Source organism: Danio rerio, chromosome 10 (genome assembly GCF_052040795.2).
Source record: "Danio rerio strain M-AB ecotype USA chromosome 10, GRCz13ab, whole genome shotgun sequence".
NCBI classification, from domain to species: domain Eukaryota; kingdom Metazoa; phylum Chordata; class Actinopteri; order Cypriniformes; family Danionidae; genus Danio; species Danio rerio.
Window position 1 is genome coordinate 46429743 of NC_141030.1, and position 19836 is coordinate 46449578.

Consider the following 19836-nt stretch of genomic DNA (forward strand, 5'->3'; position numbering starts at 1 on the left):
AGTACATTATGTTGTCCAACAGCTGCAATATTTGTCAAACTGTAGTAAGTTTATTGATCTGTTGTCACTCTATGTGGGCGGAGTAATACAGGAGGAGGCTGTACAGGTGCTGATATTGCAGAATATCCCATGGCTATCAGCCAATCAGGTTCGAGCACCAGACAGAACTGTTGTATAAAAAATTACAATAAACAGGTATTATGCAATATGCAAAATTATTATTTAAAATAAATATTAAAATAAACCAACCACTTTGTGACACTCTAAACATCCGTGCTCTATTTTCCCATCAACTAATTAAAAACAAGACTTTATTTTCCATGTTTTTTATAAATAATTGCAGGTAAAAAAAAATAATTTATCGTTCCAAAATTCGGCTACGAGGTTGTCAAACGGCGTGGAATTCGAACAGTCCATTGGCTAAATGAGCTGTCAATCATCTTCCGTTAACGCTGTTTCATTGGCTCCCTCCGCGGTGAGGTTTGGTTGACGCATCACCGCTCAGCCAGGGTTTTTACTGCTGAGCAGCGACGGTTATTTTTATTTACATGCACAGAAAATCATAAACGGGGCTTCTTGCGAACGAATTGACCGAAAAACGCAGCCAAGCGCAGGTTGAACATGGAGTCGTATGATATTATAGCCAACCAGCCGGTTGTGATTGATAATGTGAGTATGATGTCAGCAGCCCTCCACACCCAGTCTGAGCTAACGGGCTAAAGCTAATGCCATTGTGCCGAAGCCCTGCGCTAGCCGACCGATGCTAAGTTAGCGTTTATTTAGGAATTAGTTTTAATAAATACCAGTTTCCAATGTGTTTAGCAATCATACGTAACTTAAACAAGCAAGGCATTGCAGAGTATCATTGTTAAAAGCGTTTTCATTAAGCATTAGCTAGCTCCATCGGGATTTGTCATTCAGTTCAGCGATGCTTTGAGTTATTATGCCAAGACTTGAAATAAATTGTTCATTTTAATCAAATACTGTAAGATGCAGGGTTGTCAAGGAGTATCTGTCAGATATAATCCTGTATTTTAAGCTGGAGTTGTATTTGCCAAGATGGCTGGCTTTGACCCCGCCTTGTATTTACATACACACTTCATACAATGAAGTAATGTGTATATTTAATAGAAAATGTGTTACTTAATGTAAGTCAGAAGGTGAAATAGTTTATGCAAACTTGGTAAGCTTCATCTTTTAATCACTATTAAGTCAAGATTGAATGTATGCATTAATATAACTTTGACATATTGAGAAAAATCTGAAAAATTTAGTAAATATCAGTGACTTCTGAAGGAGTTTTCTCACAGTCTGCCTCTTCTGCAGTTTAAATCTGCTTGATTTTTTTTTTTGTTTGTCCCTTGAGCTCTGTCTCATGACTCCAGATCAAACAAGGAGGGTTCAGATGATTCATTTTACAACACGCTCACTGTTTGAGCTTGTGCACTTGGAGTTTATTTTGAACCTCCTCCCTCTATTATTGCTCATTTCTGACTGCTGGTTTAATCTCAATTTGTCTTCCAGGGGTCGGGAGTTATCAAGGCAGGCTTTGCTGGAGATCAGATCCCCAAATACTGTTTTCCAAATTAGTAAGTAACAAGTGTTATCAATAGAAACGTAGCTTTCAAAAGTTTATGATCATGCACTTATTCGCTAGAATGCATTAAAAGGTGACAATGAAGGGGAAATTCTTGTTAAAGTGATCCTGGAGCACAAAAGCAATCTAATGTTACACTTGTATATGATTGGCGATATGCAATAATACATTGTATGTTAGGGTATCCGCAGGGTCTAAAAAGTCTTAAAATGTCTTAAATCTCAAAAGCTAAATTTTAGGCCTTAAAAAGTCTTACATTTACTGAAATGTTGTGTTGTAGGTCTTAAATCTTTTGTAAACGGGTCTTAATTTAGTTTTTTCATGCATAGCTACCCAATATGGCCATTAACACCAATCACCAGCAATCTATCTCAATAAAACCTTTAACTCTTTATTTAAAAATAGCTTTTAATTACTTGCCTTACAGTAACATTTATTTAAAAGTTCTCCATTTATTTGCTGTACACTGACCTGACCAATATTTTTTTATTACTAAATTATTATTATTGTAGACCGAAGTAATTGACAGCTATGTTTTGTTCTATTCTTGGTACGGGTTATAGGGTTTGTGAAGGGATATATTTGAAAATTAATAAAAATATTCAAACTAAATTATTATTATTATTGTATTATTAAATGTATTTAATTTTAATAACTTAAAATATGGCAAGTGAAAACCTTTTCTAACTGGGATATTAAAAATAAGTAAAAAGTTTCATTCGTAATTGTCTTAAAAATGTCTTAAAAATATTTAATTTAACTTTGCGAAACCTGCAGAAACCCTGGCATGGGTTAAAATTGATTGTTGATTTACACCATAACATCATTAAGATATTGAGTAAAGATCATGTTCAGTTAATGTTTTTTAGCTAAATTTCCTTCTGTAAACCTGTCAAAACTTAACCTTTGAATATAAATATGAATTTCTAAGCACTTTAGTCAACTTTAAAGGAGATTTTCTCAGTATGTATATATTTTTTTCTATCCCTCAGATTCCAGATATTCAAATAATTGTATTTTGACCACATTTTTATTGTATTCCTACAAAGCATACATTAGTGGAAATCCTAACTACTTAGGTTTTAGATCATGTTTTAATCTCAGTTTTAAAAAGGATGAGACTTATGACAAGTTTTAGTTGTCCAGGGTTGCATATATTTACATAGGGCTGCACAATATATCCTTACAGCATCGTTATCCCGATGTGATCATTCGCAATAGTCACACGTGAGTATACGCAATGTTGAGTCTGGGTTATAATTTAACATTTTGCAAGTATTTTTTGAGACCTGTTAATGTTTTAAAGCATCCAGGCTTAAGAAAATGTACCGTTTGTGCCTTTGAAAAGATTATAACGATTAATTTTATTGAATTGTTTATAAAATGAAGATTATGCAGTATTGTTTTACATTTACTTATTCATTCACTGTATACATGAATACATTTCAAGTCTTCGTAAAACAATAAGACGCTGTTTATTTAATTTGCATATTGTTTTTTTATTGAATTTATCTATATTTGTAGATAATTTGTTATATTTTATGCCCCTCCCCCCTTTGAATCTTCCCAGTCAATCTGAAATAATAATTCTTTCTCAACAGTTTTTCAACTGGCCTAGAGAACTTGTATTTATATTGCAACATATTTTGCAGAAGAAAAAAAATCGCAATGTGTCTTTTTTCCAATGACGTGACAGATGTTTTCAACATTAAAACATCAGAAATGTATCTTTATCATTAAATTAACCTATTCATTTTTAGAAATGTTCATCCATAATTGCATTTGTTGTGTTATTTGCATTGTATCTGTAATTTTCTTTCTTTTCTATTGATTAAACCACAAGTGATTGCTAATATTCTCTAGTCTAGTATCTTCTCAGTGTTTTAAAGCTGTGATATTAACTATAGTGGTTTATTTATAGTGTGGGTCGACCCAAGCATGTTCGGGTGATGGCTGGTGCACTGGAAGGCGATCTGTTTATTGGACCTAAAGCAGAGGTAACCCTTTTTATTTTGATTCTATTTTACTATTAGATGTATATTATTATATGTGAGAAAAATAATTGTGGGAATGAATTAGGCCTGCACAGTATTGGAAAAATCTGATATTGCAAGATTGAATTTTTCTGTGATAAATATTGCAATATGAATCCAGTTTCACAAGAGAGTTTGTTTTCTGGGGAGTCGTAACAGTACTACTTGGGTACAGATATTGAATAATCACAATGGAAAAAATGCTGTTCTTACTTTGCTTTGTCTTGTTTTATAGTCCAAATATCTAAAGATTGTTGGATCAAATAAAAATATTGTTTTGTTTTTCAACTGCAGAAGAAATAATTCATAATTAGTGTTATACCTTAAAACAAGTACAATTAACTGCTAGTGGGCTAAGTAAAATAATCTTGTTTTTGCTTTGAAATGTAGATATTTGTACTTTAAACAAGACAAAAATTTTTAAAAAATTGCTGTTTTTTTTTTTTTGCAGAAGTTGTATAAATCCCATTTAAATACAGTAATTAAATACAATTTGGTAGCTCCTGGTCAACTAGGACTCAGTGCATATCTTGCGATGTAACTATTATGAAAGTGCATATTGCGATATCGATGCTGAAATCTTAGATTGTGCAGCCCTAGAATGAATTAATAAATCATGCACACAGCCTAGTAAATTGAGGGAATGAATAAGTCTATTAAGTTCTTGCATGTCATGTGCAGTGCTCCATTTAAAGGGATAGTTCACCCCAAAATGAAAATTTCCTGTTAATTTTACCTACCCACAGGTCATCCAAGATCCAAGACTTTCTTTTTTTCAGTAGAATATTAAAGAAGATTTAATGAATCTGTTGTTCTTGGTGATTTAATATAATGGCAGTGAATGGTGACAGGTTTTTAGATTAATAATAAACACATACAAACTAATTCAAATCAATAGATATGGCTCCTGATGAGACATTATTTACAATATTGCTAACTTGAATCCACAGCCTGGTCAAACAGTTTTCTGGGCTTCTGCGACTGTAGTTCAGTGTTTTTGTTATATTTTAACATATTAATATAAGTACATAATGTGTTGATGTCTGTGGTATCTGCAGGAGCACCGGGGTCTGCTGTCTGTTCGGTACCCAATGGAACATGGGATTGTGAAAGACTGGAACGACATGGAGCGCATCTGGCAGTACGTGTACTCGAAGGAGCAGCTGCAGACCTTCTCTGAGGAGGTGAGCATGTGCTTCTTCTACAGTTTGCTTCATAGTTATATACATTATATGTCGCCTGGCCTATTGTTGTCTATTGGACGGAATGCGTCAATAGCGCCGCCATCTTGCTACAGGGTAGCGCTCCTTTGAAATGAATGCGGGACCAAGGTACAGTGGAGGGCTGTGGCCATCCAAAGCCAGAGATATACACATATACACATATATCTGTGATCGGGAGTTTTCCTGGATGTTAGTATGTCATTCTTTTTTCTAATTACGAAAATTATAATTTTACATCACTTTTCTACATTGATGGATTAGTGACCGCACGGGCATTCCATTCTAAAAGCTTGTGTTTGTGTGTACTGAAATGTACTATCCACCCTCCCTGTTAAATTTGATCTAATCATGTCCTGAAACACAGCTCCTCTCCTGCTTTCACTTCTCATACTGACGGAGGGAGCGATTCGTTTGTGAATGAATCCCCCGAACGTCTCTTTCACTAACGTTAGCCGACAATAGTACAAGTTTCTGGCAGCGCAGCATCTCGTTGTCATATTTATTTGGCATTGTTTGCTGATTTTATTCAACAAAACTAGCATAAGCCGAGTGTTTAGTGTGAGTTGGAGCTGCTTTGCCTTATGGTGAATGCAGTAAGTGACTGTTATCATCAATAACGTTACCTGATTAGCACAAAAGTTCACAACATACAAAAACAGAAAAAAACTTAATATTACCTATGAAATGTTCTGCCTTTGTGCTTTGATTTCTTTGTTTGCTCATTACTACACTCGTAGACAGCGCTAAAGTCCCGCATCTTCACGTAATAACACTGTCTTGACTAGAGCGGTTGAATGACATTTGTCCTGGGAGCACTGTACCAATGTGGCGGCGCTATTGACGCATGCTCACGGTCCCTATGCGATATCTAGTGTATATATCTATGAGTTTGCTTGTGCAAGTCAAAAACCAGTAATCTGTATTTTCCACTACGGTACCAAAATTTCAGTATTGAAGCTGGTTGTTGATGAGTTAGAGAGTGAAGTGTGGATGCACTATCCTTAAAGGGTGTACAACGTGAAATTTAAAATGACAGTAGTCAAATTTATTTTTTCTCTCTGTCACATCTTTTCCTATTGTGCTGCCAGAGATATGTTAAAAGTAACTTGATGGTGTATTAATATTAGACATCATATTTGTGTACAACCCACTTTGTTGATTATTAGCGCTCTCTTTTAGTATAGTGGCTTGACATTAACTTTTTTGATCACCAGCCACTGTGGCTAGTAGTTTTCCAACATTACTAGCCACTCGCCATTTTCACTAGCCACAATTTTGTTGTTTGGAAACAATATTTTATATGAATAAATGTGACTTTGACATGCTAAAATGACTTGATTTAGATGTTGTGCTGTCCACATGCCTCCTTATTTATTTCACTGTTTGTGTGTGTTGTGTGTGAGCTTGCTCACTGTGCATGAGCAAATGGGTTGTGTCCCATTGCAATTGGTTTTTATTTCACATGACAATTTAGGGCTCAGAATTAAGGTTCTACCGAATTCATCTCTAACCACACCAAAAATAAATAATTATTTCTTAGCCACACATTTTAAATGTGTCAAAGCAAGCAAATATATAGCTGTATACATGCACTTTATTCAACAAAACTTTTCTTTATAAAAAAAAAATATTAACATTTAAAAAGATATATTGTCATGCATCTAAAATATGCACAGTAATCTGTCCTGACTAAAGGTCTCAAATCAGCAGTTACTACACACAAATGGGGAGTTAATCTCGTATTAAAGAAATGTTATTGTAAAGGATGATAATTAAACTATATTTACAAAAATAACTGTAAGCAAAAGAAAGCAGGTAAAAACATACCACGAGTGATAATGAAAGGATGATCACGTGCCTGAGAACAATGAAAACAAAAGCAGTGGCTGCTGCTGCTTACAAGAAAAAAACTAATAAAAAATAAATATATATATATATAATTTCTCCAATCTTAAGCTCTTAAAAGCAGCAGGAATGTGGGTACACGAGAATCGTTTTTTGTCTATAGTCTTTTTCAAAGAGAACCGATCGCACCAGTTGCGCTTCCTTTACACACAGTTGTTTCGCACAAGTAAACAGGAGCACAGGCGCTTTTTAACAGTCGTGCGCATCACATCACCTGTGCGTGTGAGTAATCATCCTCTCATAAGGTATTCACCTGCTTTCTCGCGCGAACACAGTTATTGTTATTAGTCGTGCTGCTTCTCGATTCTAAGATCACATTTGCACGCATATTGGGTAGGCTTGGGCGGTGTCCAAATTTTGATACCGTCAAACCGCCTCCATATTTTACCCCGGTTTCCGGTATTACCGGCGTAATAAAAAACTTATGATGTTCGGCTCAGACAGCTTCACCGAACTGTTGGCTTGAGCCTAAACCATTCAGAAACTGAATACCTTCTATGCGACCTTAGGCTCGCGGTCAGAGAGAGAGAGAGAGAGAGAGAGAGAGAGAGAGAGAGCAAGCGCCAAGCAACGCACAGCACCTCTCTCTCTCTCTCTCTCTCTCTTTCTCTCTCTCTCACACACACACACACACACTCCCGCGATTTATTCAGAAATTTACTCCCACACCATAAGAAATCTGGCCGGCTCCCGCGGTACTGCAGCGGGAATGCAGAGAGCTGTAATCGGGCCATAAAAATTATACCCGATAGGTCCCGAGTCCGACAGGTACATTTTGATTGACAGCTTTATATTTTAAGCCCGAACCCATTTACAGCCCGACATTATTCAAATGTGCTCATGCACACAGCTCTATTGCATTTTTTCAAGAATGAGTCATTTATATGTTTTAACATCATTTATTCGTAACAAACGTAGACTAGGCTATATGCCACTTGAAAGTTGGAACAAAGAAATAGCTAAAGTAAGTCCTCTGTAACATCGTAACATATCAGCACTCTATAGGTCTAGGTACATGCACTTAGCCTTTAAATTGGCCAACACACAAATGAAAAAAAATCTTTCTTAACAAATCAAATTAAAATAAACTCTAAATGATGACGGGTATTTTGGCAATAACGAAATTAAGATAAAGGCTGTGCAAGATGTGTTTCTCCACTTCTCTTCACAATCTGGCATTAGGGCTGCGGTGAAGCTGAATAATAAAAGAATAATGCCACCATTAGCCTGTATACTCTGTCTACATTATGATTATATGGTTTAATTAATATTTATTTATAATTGAAAAACGCTTTACTCACCAAGATTAGGCTACGTGTGTTTGTGGAGGAACATTATTAAATCCACTGGCTTTAGCGCAGTCCTGCGCTTACAGGGTCCAGCAGCTGAACACCCTTTCCTGCTGCTACAGGCCGAGATGCAGAGTTCTGATCTGGCTGATTTTGCAAGTTTTGGGTTGGATTGTTTGTTCATCTTCTACCACTCAGGAACATCCATTTAATTTTCCATGACTGTAGTTTCATTGTAGCGAGAGGCCTCTTCTTTTTACCTGTCAGCTTGCGGTTTAGGGCTCTACCGTAATACGCAGTTTATGAGCGACCGCGAAATACCTGCGGCTGGAATGCGCTCTTTCTGAGCTAGTGACTTGCTTGACCACCGTAATAATTTGCTTTTTTTACTACTTCATCATCATTTGTTTCACCTTTGCAGGGATGGATTTTAATGCAGGGATTTGGATTTTTTCGGGTCTCGCCGGGTTCGGGCAAAGATCTTCAGCTCTAATGCAGACCTCTCGTTCATATTAACCACGTCTCCCTTCTGTTCAGTCGAAACTGCCAAACTGCAGGACACTTTGAAGCGCGTCACGTCACGTCACGTCACCTCTCCCTCTCCCCCTCCCTCTCCCTCTTCCTCTCTCTCTCTCCTCCACACTGTCCCGTGATGACAACCACACATACGTTTTTGTAGGCATTAAATAAAGGATATTTAATATTTTATGACGGTATAACGGTATTGAAACTTACACCGTTGCTATTTTTAGATCCCGCGGTATACCATAATACCGAAATACCGCCCAAGCCTAATATTGGGCCATCATTATTGTCTAAGCCTGCTTTCAAAAAACTACAATGTAAAAATGATTTCCAACCTGCCAAAGTGGCTAGTGGGAGCGGCTGTCTAACCCGCCAAAGCTGAAATCTACCCGCACTTGGCAGGTTGGCGGGTGTTAATGTAAAGCCATGGTGGCTGGTATCTAATTTCAGTATTCGGTACCAATAACAGTGAAAATACACAGTCCTGTGTACCAAAGCAAAACTGAAAAAAACATGCTAAATAACCAAGCCACCATATTTATTAACACATTCAAGCAACTTATAAACAAATTAAAGGGTCTTTTATTTTCAAGATTTTTTAAACTTGTCTTTAAAAAAAACTTCTGGAAAAAAAAATTCTGCTTCAAAGACGTCCTACCTCATTTTCATCAGATTTTAAAAATATATTTAATTCTATTTATTTATTTATTTTGATTTATAGATTAGTTTTATAAAACATAGTTTTATATATATATATATATATATATATATATATATATATATATATATATATATATATATATATATATATTTTTTTTTTTTTTTTTTATATAGTTTTATTATTGTGCCTGAATTATGCTGATGATTATGATAATTCATTCATCAACACACAATTGCTTCATGAAATGTTTTTTATTATAATTTGAATGTTAATATTCAAAGACATTTGTTTAGATTCTTTTCATTCCAGTGGAGTTAATACAGGTAATTACCAGATTATGTGTTGTTATCTTTAATATTATATTATTATAATATTACTATTATTATATATTAAATCGAGACATATAAATTTTAACTCTGTTTTATTGATGCATATCAGTCAATATAGTTAAAGAATCAAATGTAAAGAATATATAGACTAAAGCTGTTTGATATTGAAAAAAATTAACATTGCAATATTTTTTTTAATTCTGCGATATATATTGTGATATCAGTACAATTACACAGGATGACTTAATATCTCTATTTGAAAACAAATTATAATGTTAGATCGATTGGGATGATTCTGCAGTGGGAGTTCTTCTAATAAACAATCTTTTTTAGGGGTCACACATTTTCCTTGTGGTCTGTGCTATTTGCAGTGCATTTCTGTATATGCACTTGTGAGTATTTTGCATGCAAATCTATCTATCCTGCATAAAAAAACAATACAATGATTTATAAATATATTAGATTTCTTTGTTTTTTTGGGGTTCTTCCAAAATTGTACATTTAAAAAATGTTACAAATAAAAAAGATAGGGTAAACGCAGCTTAATACCAAGGTAAAAACATGTTTTGTCTGATGTTTCAGCATCCTGTACTGTTGACGGAAGCCCCGCTGAACCCCAGTAAAAACCGTGAGCGAGCAGCAGAGGTGTTCTTCGAGACCTTCAACGTGCCTGCGCTCTTCATCTCCATGCAGGCGGTTCTCAGTTTGTGAGTTTCTCTTTAAATCATCTTCTTCCTCACGTCACTCCTCATTTTCCCTCTCATACAAACCCTTCTCCCAACTGCCAGATACGCCACAGGCCGAACCACAGGTGTGGTGCTGGACGCTGGTGACGGTGTGACTCACGCCGTGCCCATATACGAGGGATTCGCCATTCCTCACTCCATTATGCGTGTGGATATAGCTGGACGGGACGTCTCCCGGTACCTCCGTCTCCTCCTGCGCAAGGAAGGCTATGATTTCCACACCTCTGCAGAGTTTGAGGTGGTGCGCACCATCAAGGAGGTATGAGACTTTTATAATGTCTATAATTTATAGATAATTAATAGCCATTTTTGGCTGCATTTACACTGCAGATCTTGATGGTCAATTCGGATATTGTGACAGTATCTGATTTTTTTTTTTTTTTGATGGTGCACCATTAAAGTAATGATGCTGTTGTTTTTCAGAGAGCCTGCTACCTCTCCCTCAACCCTCAGAAGGATGAAACTCTAGAAACTGAAAAAGCACAGTATACCCTCCCTGACGGAAGCACTCTAGATGTAAGAATGATTTTATCAGTATTACATTTCCAGTAATTTAAATAAGAAAAATTTTGTCATCATGAACTTGCTGTGGCAGGCAACATTACGCCCCATTCACACGGGGCGTCAACGCTTCCTATTCACTTTGAATGGGTGACGTCAGGCGTTGCCAAACTGCATTGTGGATCGGAAGCGCCAGCCAATCAAATCGCTGTATGCAAATACACCAGCTAGACAGTGGCCTATTGCTGACTGAATTTCATTGTCATATGACGATCGCGTTAGCCCCAACTTCAGACGCGCCTTCAGTCAAGCGTTGACGCTTAAGCCCCGTGTGAATGGAGCGTTAGGCAGTTAAAATAGTCTTGATGTTTAATATAAATGTTTCTTTATGAAAATTTCACTATAATTGCTGATTTTTTTCTTCTTGTATTTGATTATTTTTTGGTTATGAATACTGTTATTGTTGTTTTTTTGTTTTTATTGTTGAGTGAGGGGAACTAAACATGGAAATTACTTCCCCAGAGTCTCAGCGGGGTCTTAAAAAGTATTAAAAGTGGATAAATCAATGTAGAGAAATTTAAGACCCTTAAAAAGTATTAAAGTCTTACATGCTATTGTGCTATTACATTTTGTATCATTTTTGATTATGCAATGTAGGGTTGTATGCTAAAGTTTGCCTGAATTAAATCTGTGAATATCAAGATGCTCTGTATTTAAAAAAAAAAAATCTATGAAATCCTGATCGATTTGAAATCATGCTGCTTTTTTTTACTGCAGTAACCAAGGCATCACCATTATTTCTGCAGCTCTACAGGTGCCAACCTGCTGAATTTGCTAGATTTAATAGATTTTTATTCAGTATATAAATAATGTTTTAGTTTCGAATTAGTTTCTTACATTAATATTTAGTAAATATTCTGTAAGTTGAAATCTTGCCAGCGTTTCCAGTTGAATATATATATATATATAATTTTTTTATTTTTATAATTATTTATAAAAATCTTTTTTTCAGATGATAAGTTCTCATAATTTCTATGTAGAAACTTGCATTTTCTGAAAATGATTCTGAGAAATGGCCACAATTTAACCCCCCCTCCCTAAAAAAAAATTTGAAAACAAGTAATTTATGAGATCATTACATTGCTTGTTTGTTTTTGAAATTCTACATTTATATGTAGGCTCGCATGAATTTGGTGCGTGCAGAGATCCACAGATTTTTTTAGCCCATCACTGAATCTGTTTATTTATTTGTATAATTGTGTGCAAATATAAATTTGTTCAGTTTTTATATTAATTTAAGTAATATTATTACCTAATATGCAAATGGTTCATTTAAATTACAGTTTGTAAAGTAATATTTTTATAAATATTTTAAATTAGAGACTTGCTAGTGGCTCTGAACATTTTAAGTTTTTTGTTGCTATACTCTTAAAATAGTTTTGCATGAATTTATAGATCTTGTAAAATTTGGCGCTGAAATAGCCAAAAATATCCACAGATATTTGTCTGTCTGGTTGCGCTATAATAAACTATAATGGAGTATAATTTTCACATTTTCGGGTTTCTCAGTAGCGGACGTCATCACAGTTGGGTAAACGTAGAGCGCAGTGAATGAGAGACTACAACAAATCATTCGTTTACAATTTGATTTGCTGAAATGTTAAAAAAAAAAACTGGATAGTGCTATCAAGACTTTCAGAAAAAGGACAACAATAGTGTGAGACTGATAATGGCAGCCAGAAAAGTAAACAACATTCAATTACACACTGCATTATAACAAGCCCATACACACTGCATTAAAAACACCTCGCATAAGCAGTAACTTGTAATCTTTGCATATAAATGTTTATACATACAAAAAAATCTAAACGTTAAAAACTTTGGAAGATTTAAGATGCTGATGACCATTAAACGCATCATAACAGTCGTGTGAAAAGGCTCCATTGTTACCAAAGATTTGTAATGATTAAATGTTTTCATTTTTAATTTAATATCCTGCTTGATTATGCTACATTGCAGATCCATAGACTAGTTTTCATGAGAAGTGATGGTGTTTCTCACAGCTGTTTGTCTCCTGCAGATCGGCCCTGCGCGGTTTAGGGCTCCGGAGCTTCTCTTCAGGCCAGATCTGATTGGAGACGAGAGCGAGGGCATTCATGAGGTGCTGGCCTTCGCCATTCAGAAGTCCGACATGGATCTGCGACGCACGCTCTTCTCAAACATAGTGCTGTCCGGAGGCTCGACGCTCCTCAAAGGTGGAGTAAATTAATAGTTCAGTCTGTCTCTTTCAGTGCTTCATCTAGTTACATAAGTGAAACTAGGGCTTGGCGATATGACACAAATCGCTAACACTTCACTTGAAGGGGACTGACATTAATCATAAAAGGACACATGAATGAGATTTTAATCTTGCTTATAACAACTGTCATTAAGTCTCATTCAACTTTTTAATTGTTAAGATGACATGATTATGGCAATTTCACAATAACAAAAAGATCACACCCTTTTTTTTTGCCTTTGTCATAAGATCTTGACATAAATCTGCCATAAATGATTGTCATTAAGCCATTATAAATGTGTCATGAACTTTATAACGGTGTGATTAATATCTATTTAAAGCTCGGCTACAGTGAAACAAGCTGAATTTGTCATTAAAATATAATTAAATATTATTGATGCTCTTAAATTAGTAATGACACATTTAATGAGACATTTTAAGGACAAATACAGTGGAAACATGATCAAAAATATTCATGACAGTTATGGCCTCATGACAATCATGTTTATGACAGATTTATGACAAGTTTTGTTGTCTTGGTAATGTCAAGTTGTCATCTCAAACAGTGTCATCTTTGCATTTAAAATGACATCACTGAGCAAACGACAGTTAATAATAGTTGTCATGTTGGCACTAATAGCCTAGTGGTTAGTGCGTCGACATATAGCACCCAGGTGATGGCGGCGACCCGGGTTCAATTCCCAGCTCGAGGTCCTTTGCCAATCCTTCCCCTCTTTCTGCTCCCCACACTTTCCTGTCTGTTAATCTCCTCTGTCCTGTCAATAAAGGTGAAAAAAAACTAAAAAAATAAAAACAGTTGTCATAAGCATGCATAATCTCATTCACATTCATGGCATTTTTCATGACAGTCTTATAAACACCCCTTCAAGTAATGCCTAGTTCAGACTGCGTTATTTTAGCCCCGATTTTGGCTCGCAGACGCAATCTGAGAGAATCGCCGATGAGTCGCAGATGCCTGTGAGATATTTGGCGTCGGCGATTCAAATCATGCCGTGTGAAATGAGTTTTGACTGAAAATAACATCAGCGATCGCCTACAGCCAATGAGAGAGCAGCATTCACTTGTGTGTGTGTGTGTGTGTGTGTGTGTGTGTGTGTGTGTGTGTGCGCGTGCGCGTGCGTGTGTGTGTGTGTGTGTGTGCGCGTGCACGTGAACCTGCTGGCCAGCGGGAGGTTGAGGGAGAAGTTAAAAGTGCTCATTTTCAGTTTATTTGGACCCACGAAATGGAAGAAAAACTACTCGAGGTTTTAATTAACTAATTATTCTCACTTTTTTTTGAAAATGAATCGCGATTAATCACATTTAGAATAACACTTGTTATTTTGGCTATTCAAATGTAAAATTAATGTAAACGCAAGAAAAAAAACTATTTAAATTCAAAATATAATTTTTTATTAGAATTTTTGTTTAACTTGTTACACAGATTTCTTCATGTAAACAAAATACCCACAATAAACCATCAAGATCCTGGCTTGACAGCCATATTTATTACAGAAATTAAAACACAGGCATGTTAGCGCCATTTGAGTTTCAAAACAATCAATCCCAATAAAGAAAACATTGATTTCCGAGTTGTACTCTTAAGTGGACTGCAAAAAAATGCCAAAATACCGGCATTGCAGATATGGAAAATGGAAAATTATGATAATAATAATAAAGTATTGAATACAAACAATTACACTCATTGTAAAGTTGTGTTGCTGTGAGTTGAGTTGTCCTCCATTACATGCAGCCAGTTGCAAAAAAAAATAAAGAGAGAGAGAGAGAGGCGCGCTGGACAGCGCAGCAGGAATGACTCCCTTCAGATTCAACACGTGTGATAACGTTCATCAAATTTGCTTAAACTAAACACTTTAAAGTATGGCTGTATTTCACAAGGATTGTGACACAACAATGCGAAGCATACGCTTGCGTTTAAGGGGGATACACATCAAACTTAATTAAAAAGATTGGAGGGCGCATGCTGAAGGCAGAGTAATGCGCTGTCTGACAGCTCGCGACTTCATCCGGTATGGACACCAATACTACGATTTTAATATAATTAAGATAATACTCTTATTATGAGTCTACCATGTAAGCAGCGATCCACGATTCCATTTCTCATGCGGTTTCAAATTCCATTAAAACAGAAGTCGAAAGTTAAAAATGAAACACCGGAAATTGCATGAAACTCTGGAGAGCCTGGTGATGCACATTAGTTCTTTTATACTGAAACTTGCGTTCAAAAAGTGCTTCCTTTGTCTTATCCATGGTTCTTTGCACGATAAACAAACGTCAACGACAACAGGAAATGAAAAAACCTGCAACTACGTTAATTGCGTTAATTTTTTTTAACACATTAATTACTTCAAATTAATCGCATACATTAACGCACTAATTTTGACAGCACTAATATATATATATATATATATATATATATATATATATGTGTGTGTACTCTGAAATGTATTCATTAGTATATGATAATATTTCTTTATTTAAAACTTCAGGGCAAATGTTTGAAGAAAAAATGTAGACAAAACAAATTGTTATTAAAATACTTTTAAAAAAACGATGACTACCGGTACAACACTTAAAAATAAAAAATATTGCTAATTAAAAAGCAAAATGTAAACATTATACTTTCAAGATTGTAACTTTCTCACCATTCTGTTATTAATGTTTCCATAATGGAGGGAAATGATCCTCTCATTTATATTATAAAAAAATATTACTGTAAACTAGTGTTGTCAAGTATCGAGTATGAGTTGATACCGAACTCGATACTTTTGACAATACTACTGTAAACAATGTATTTTGTGACACAACAAATAATATTTTTTTGCCCAATTTTTTTGCACATACGATGTATATCATCATATTCTACAGCCCTCTGTGAAATTGTCTTTTTGTTCCTCACAGGTTTTGGAGACCGGTTGTTAAGCGAAGTGAAGAAACTTGCCCCCAAAGACGTTAAAATTAAGGTGACTGCCACGTCTGAGAAGTGTTAGCTTTGTGTGGGAACTATGTGTTGCTAAATGTTTACTTCTTGTTTCAGATATCTGCACCGCAGGAGAGACTTTACTCAACATGGATAGGGTAAGAACAAAGTATACTGATTCTTGTAGCAATAGTAAAGTCATATGTTTAAATAAATTAAGTCTGTTTAGCAAAGATGTGTTAAATTTGGCAAACCATAAGCTATTATAAAATATTATAGGAATATTCAAAAGTATTAAGCAGCCCAACTGTTTTTACCATTGATAATTGACAATGGTTATCATAAATGGTAAAGATTTTGACATTAGTTATATTTTAGCACGATGTGGATTGTTAATGCTTGTAAATCGTGCCAGTAGTGGTAGGTAAAACAGGTTCTATGAATTCAGACATAATACTTTTTTGTGACAATGTTTTCTACAACAGATTAGGGAAGTATTCAATTTCAGATACAGCCTGTGTGTAAATAGCAGTGTTTTCCTATTTCCTAAATTTAAACGTGTATTGTTTTTCTTATGATTTACCATGTATACGTAGACATTACATGAAACATCAGGTCATGAAAATTGACTTGAAAGTTTTTTTAGTAAAAATGTGTATGAACCCTGCTATTATGTTTATGACGGATTTATAACGAGTTATAGTACCTTGGAAATGTCAGGTTGTCATAAAGACATCTCAAACCTCATTCCAAATGATCAAATCAGATGCCTAGTAGTTTGTTGTAACGCACACGTTACTGAACATGTACCGAGTAAAATATTACTGAAAATATGTTAGTAATGCCTTACACTACTGCGTTACAGGAAAAAGTAATACGTTACTGTAATACACTCCTTCTGTAACGCATTACTCACAACACTGCTGGAGAAGCATCAAATTCTACAAAACTACTTGCCAAGCTTTTGATTAAATTTGATATTAGGAATCACCAATGAAATTAAACAACAACTGTCCCTTTAGTTTCATCTCTAAACGTCCAAATCACTCAAAATCTGCAAAACTGGGTCCAAGCCCCTCCTCCAGAGTATCGGTGGTCTATAGCGATTGATGATTGGCTCCTGTACTAGAAGGAGGGCTTTATTCATCATATAGCGATCAATGATTGGCTCCTGTACTAGTTGGCGGGGCTTTATTCACCATACTGACAGTTACACTTTGCGTATTCTATAGTCTTTGACAAAATAAACATAAGTGTATGGAACCAGATTAGTCTCAAAAGAAATTCACGCAAAAGACACGACGTACACATGCATAGCCAAATTCACGTGCATGAAACCAAATTCACGTGCGTAAAATATTTATTTTATATTTATTAGTGAGGATATGGTCAAATAAATAAATACATTTAAAAAAAGTGCGACTGCTGCTTTCTCCGTTCGCCATGCTGGAGAGGAACAGTCTGCGCAAAAGAAGCGCAAAGTTGGTTTTATTGAATACAGCTCTCATCTGATTGGCTGAAAGGTACAAGTAGTCCTGACTCTGGCAGGAAAGTCTCAAAAATACACACACACGTATTCAGGGGGAGTCGTACGTGAAAGAGGATTTGCACATTCTCATTCAGGATGAACTCGCAAGTTTTAAACATTCGAAACTTTTTGTACACTCTTATACATTTGCAAATGGTGTTGCATTTGTGAAACGTATTTTATGAAAATGTATTTTTATTTTGTGCACGTGAAATTTTTTTGTGAATATGAATAAATATTTTACGCACGTGAATTTGGTTTTATGCACGTGAATTTGGCTACGCATGTGTACATCGTGTCTTTTGCATGAATTTCTTTTGAGACTAATCTGGTTCCATATAAGTATGGGTCTTGTGAACACCTCCCAGTTTGCTATTAGCCTTTTTAAAGGTTATGCTACTCTCTTGTTTTTTTTTTTTCTGGTAAATTTCTTTTTATTTTATTTTCAAACAGGGGATCCATCCTAGCATCACTCGACACCTTTAAGAAAATGTGGGTCTCCAAGAAGGAATATGAGGAAGATCGTGCGCGCGCCATTCACCGGAAGACATTTTAACAGGGCTTAAAAGTCCGCCAGCCTCCCTCTCATCTCTGCGGTTTCACATCCCCTTCTCTCGCTTGACCTCTCCCCTCTGTTTTCTCCCTTTCTCTCCACCCAAATCCCTTAAATCCTCCATCCGCAGTGAAGGCTTGCCCTCCGCGTCCCTTGCCCAGGACATCGGCAAAAAAAAAATCGGGACGCAACCGGACATCCCTTGCACCCATCAGTCACCGATTTCAGGGCATCAGTCAATACTGTTTCATTTTAAAAAGCCAATGCTTCAATTCAGCGCTTACATGTATGTATTTATTACACTATTATACCCTGTATGATACCGTCATATCTAATGCAAAACATGAAGGTGAATGTTTCACTCGGTTGTAAGAATTTCATTCCAGAAAACGAAGATTTATCGTTTTATTTAGACGTCAACGTTGTATTTTTATTCATTCGATGCATCGCTCACTATTACAACAGTTGGCTTTAATAGACACTACTGTGTTTGCTGTCATTTCCCTTCACCGGGAGCTAAATGATGTAAACAGAAGCACACGGTAGGCTAGATTCATCGCTGCTTCAATTAAAAGTGTTATTATTATTGATATAAAGCACATTTTGTTCGTTAAAAGGAGTGAGTGGAAACGCATCAAGTTGTTTACCGTCTTTTTTTGTTGTTGAATTATGTAATTGACTTGATGCAAGCATTAGCCCCTTCGACTTGACTACATTTCCCATGATTCTCATGTAGTTTTGAGAAGCAGAGCTTTAATGAAGTCGTCCAGTGAGTTCTACCATCATTGTGGCACGATGTAAATTCTGACTCTTCCCCGAAATCTCCAGATTTAGTGCATGAAATCAACAACGGCGACCGAGATTGTGTCATTTCTGTGTAAATCTCATGGTTTTTGAAGGCTGAATGGATTTCTGAGCTCTTCTGGCACTAGTATTTCAGTAGTGTTTGTCGGGATGATGGGTAGCAGGGTTGCGTTGAAGTCCAGTTTGTCCTGACTGAGATCCGCCTCTAAGATCCGTCATTGGGATGTAGAGCATCTTGGTCGTTTTTCTTTTTAAGAGATATAGAAATATCATCATAAGCCTTGTGTACAGTGGGTTGCTATTCAAAACTGTTAAAAAAAAAAAAGAAAAACGAAAAAAAATAAGGACTAAAATGTACAAACCGGTTTCTTCAATTGTTGCTTTTTCTTTTAATTTTGTAAATTCAGTATGATGAATAAATTAATGCTGTCTGAAGCGAGCGTCTGTGTTTTCTGCGTCGTGTGCTGTTGCTGATGTTGGTAACAGTGGTTTTCAACACTGCTGATTTTCGGCATGTGGTTCGTGACATTTTAGTACAGCAAAACCTCATGCTTTGAAAACATTAAGTAGAATGCATTGAAAATTTATTTTGCCTACAGGTTATGCTTTTCAGGTTCACTTTTACATGAATATTTACTGTTTTATAAAAGGCATAGCTCACATTAAACTAAATATAGAACTTATATACACACACTGGCCACTTTATAGGGTACATCTGTCCAACTGCTTGTTAACTAATCAGCCATTCACATGCATTTTATGCATGTAGACATGGTCAAGACGATCTGCTGCAGTTCAAAGCAAGCATCAGAATGAGGAAGAAAGGGGATTAAAATGACGTTGAACGTGGCATGGTTGTTGCTGCCAGACGGGCTGGTCTGAGTATTTCAGAAACTGCTGATCTACTGGGATTTTTACGCACA

The 19836-nt window shown here is 35.8% G+C and overlaps 1 protein-coding gene across 1 annotated transcript; it reads left to right on the forward strand.

The window, feature by feature from the left end:
- The first annotated feature begins 475 nt into the window (after positions 1-475).
- On the forward strand, positions 476-19348 carry actr1b (actin related protein 1B). Its single transcript, NM_213372.1, is given in 11 exon segments — positions 476-669; positions 1525-1589; positions 3519-3594; positions 4689-4814; positions 10145-10269; positions 10351-10567; positions 10732-10824; positions 12890-13064; positions 16010-16071; positions 16146-16186; positions 18010-19348. Coding segments are annotated over 11 exon segments (1131 nt in total). The 5' UTR covers positions 476-621; the 3' UTR covers positions 18113-19348.
- Positions 19349-19836: the final 488 nt, after the last annotated feature.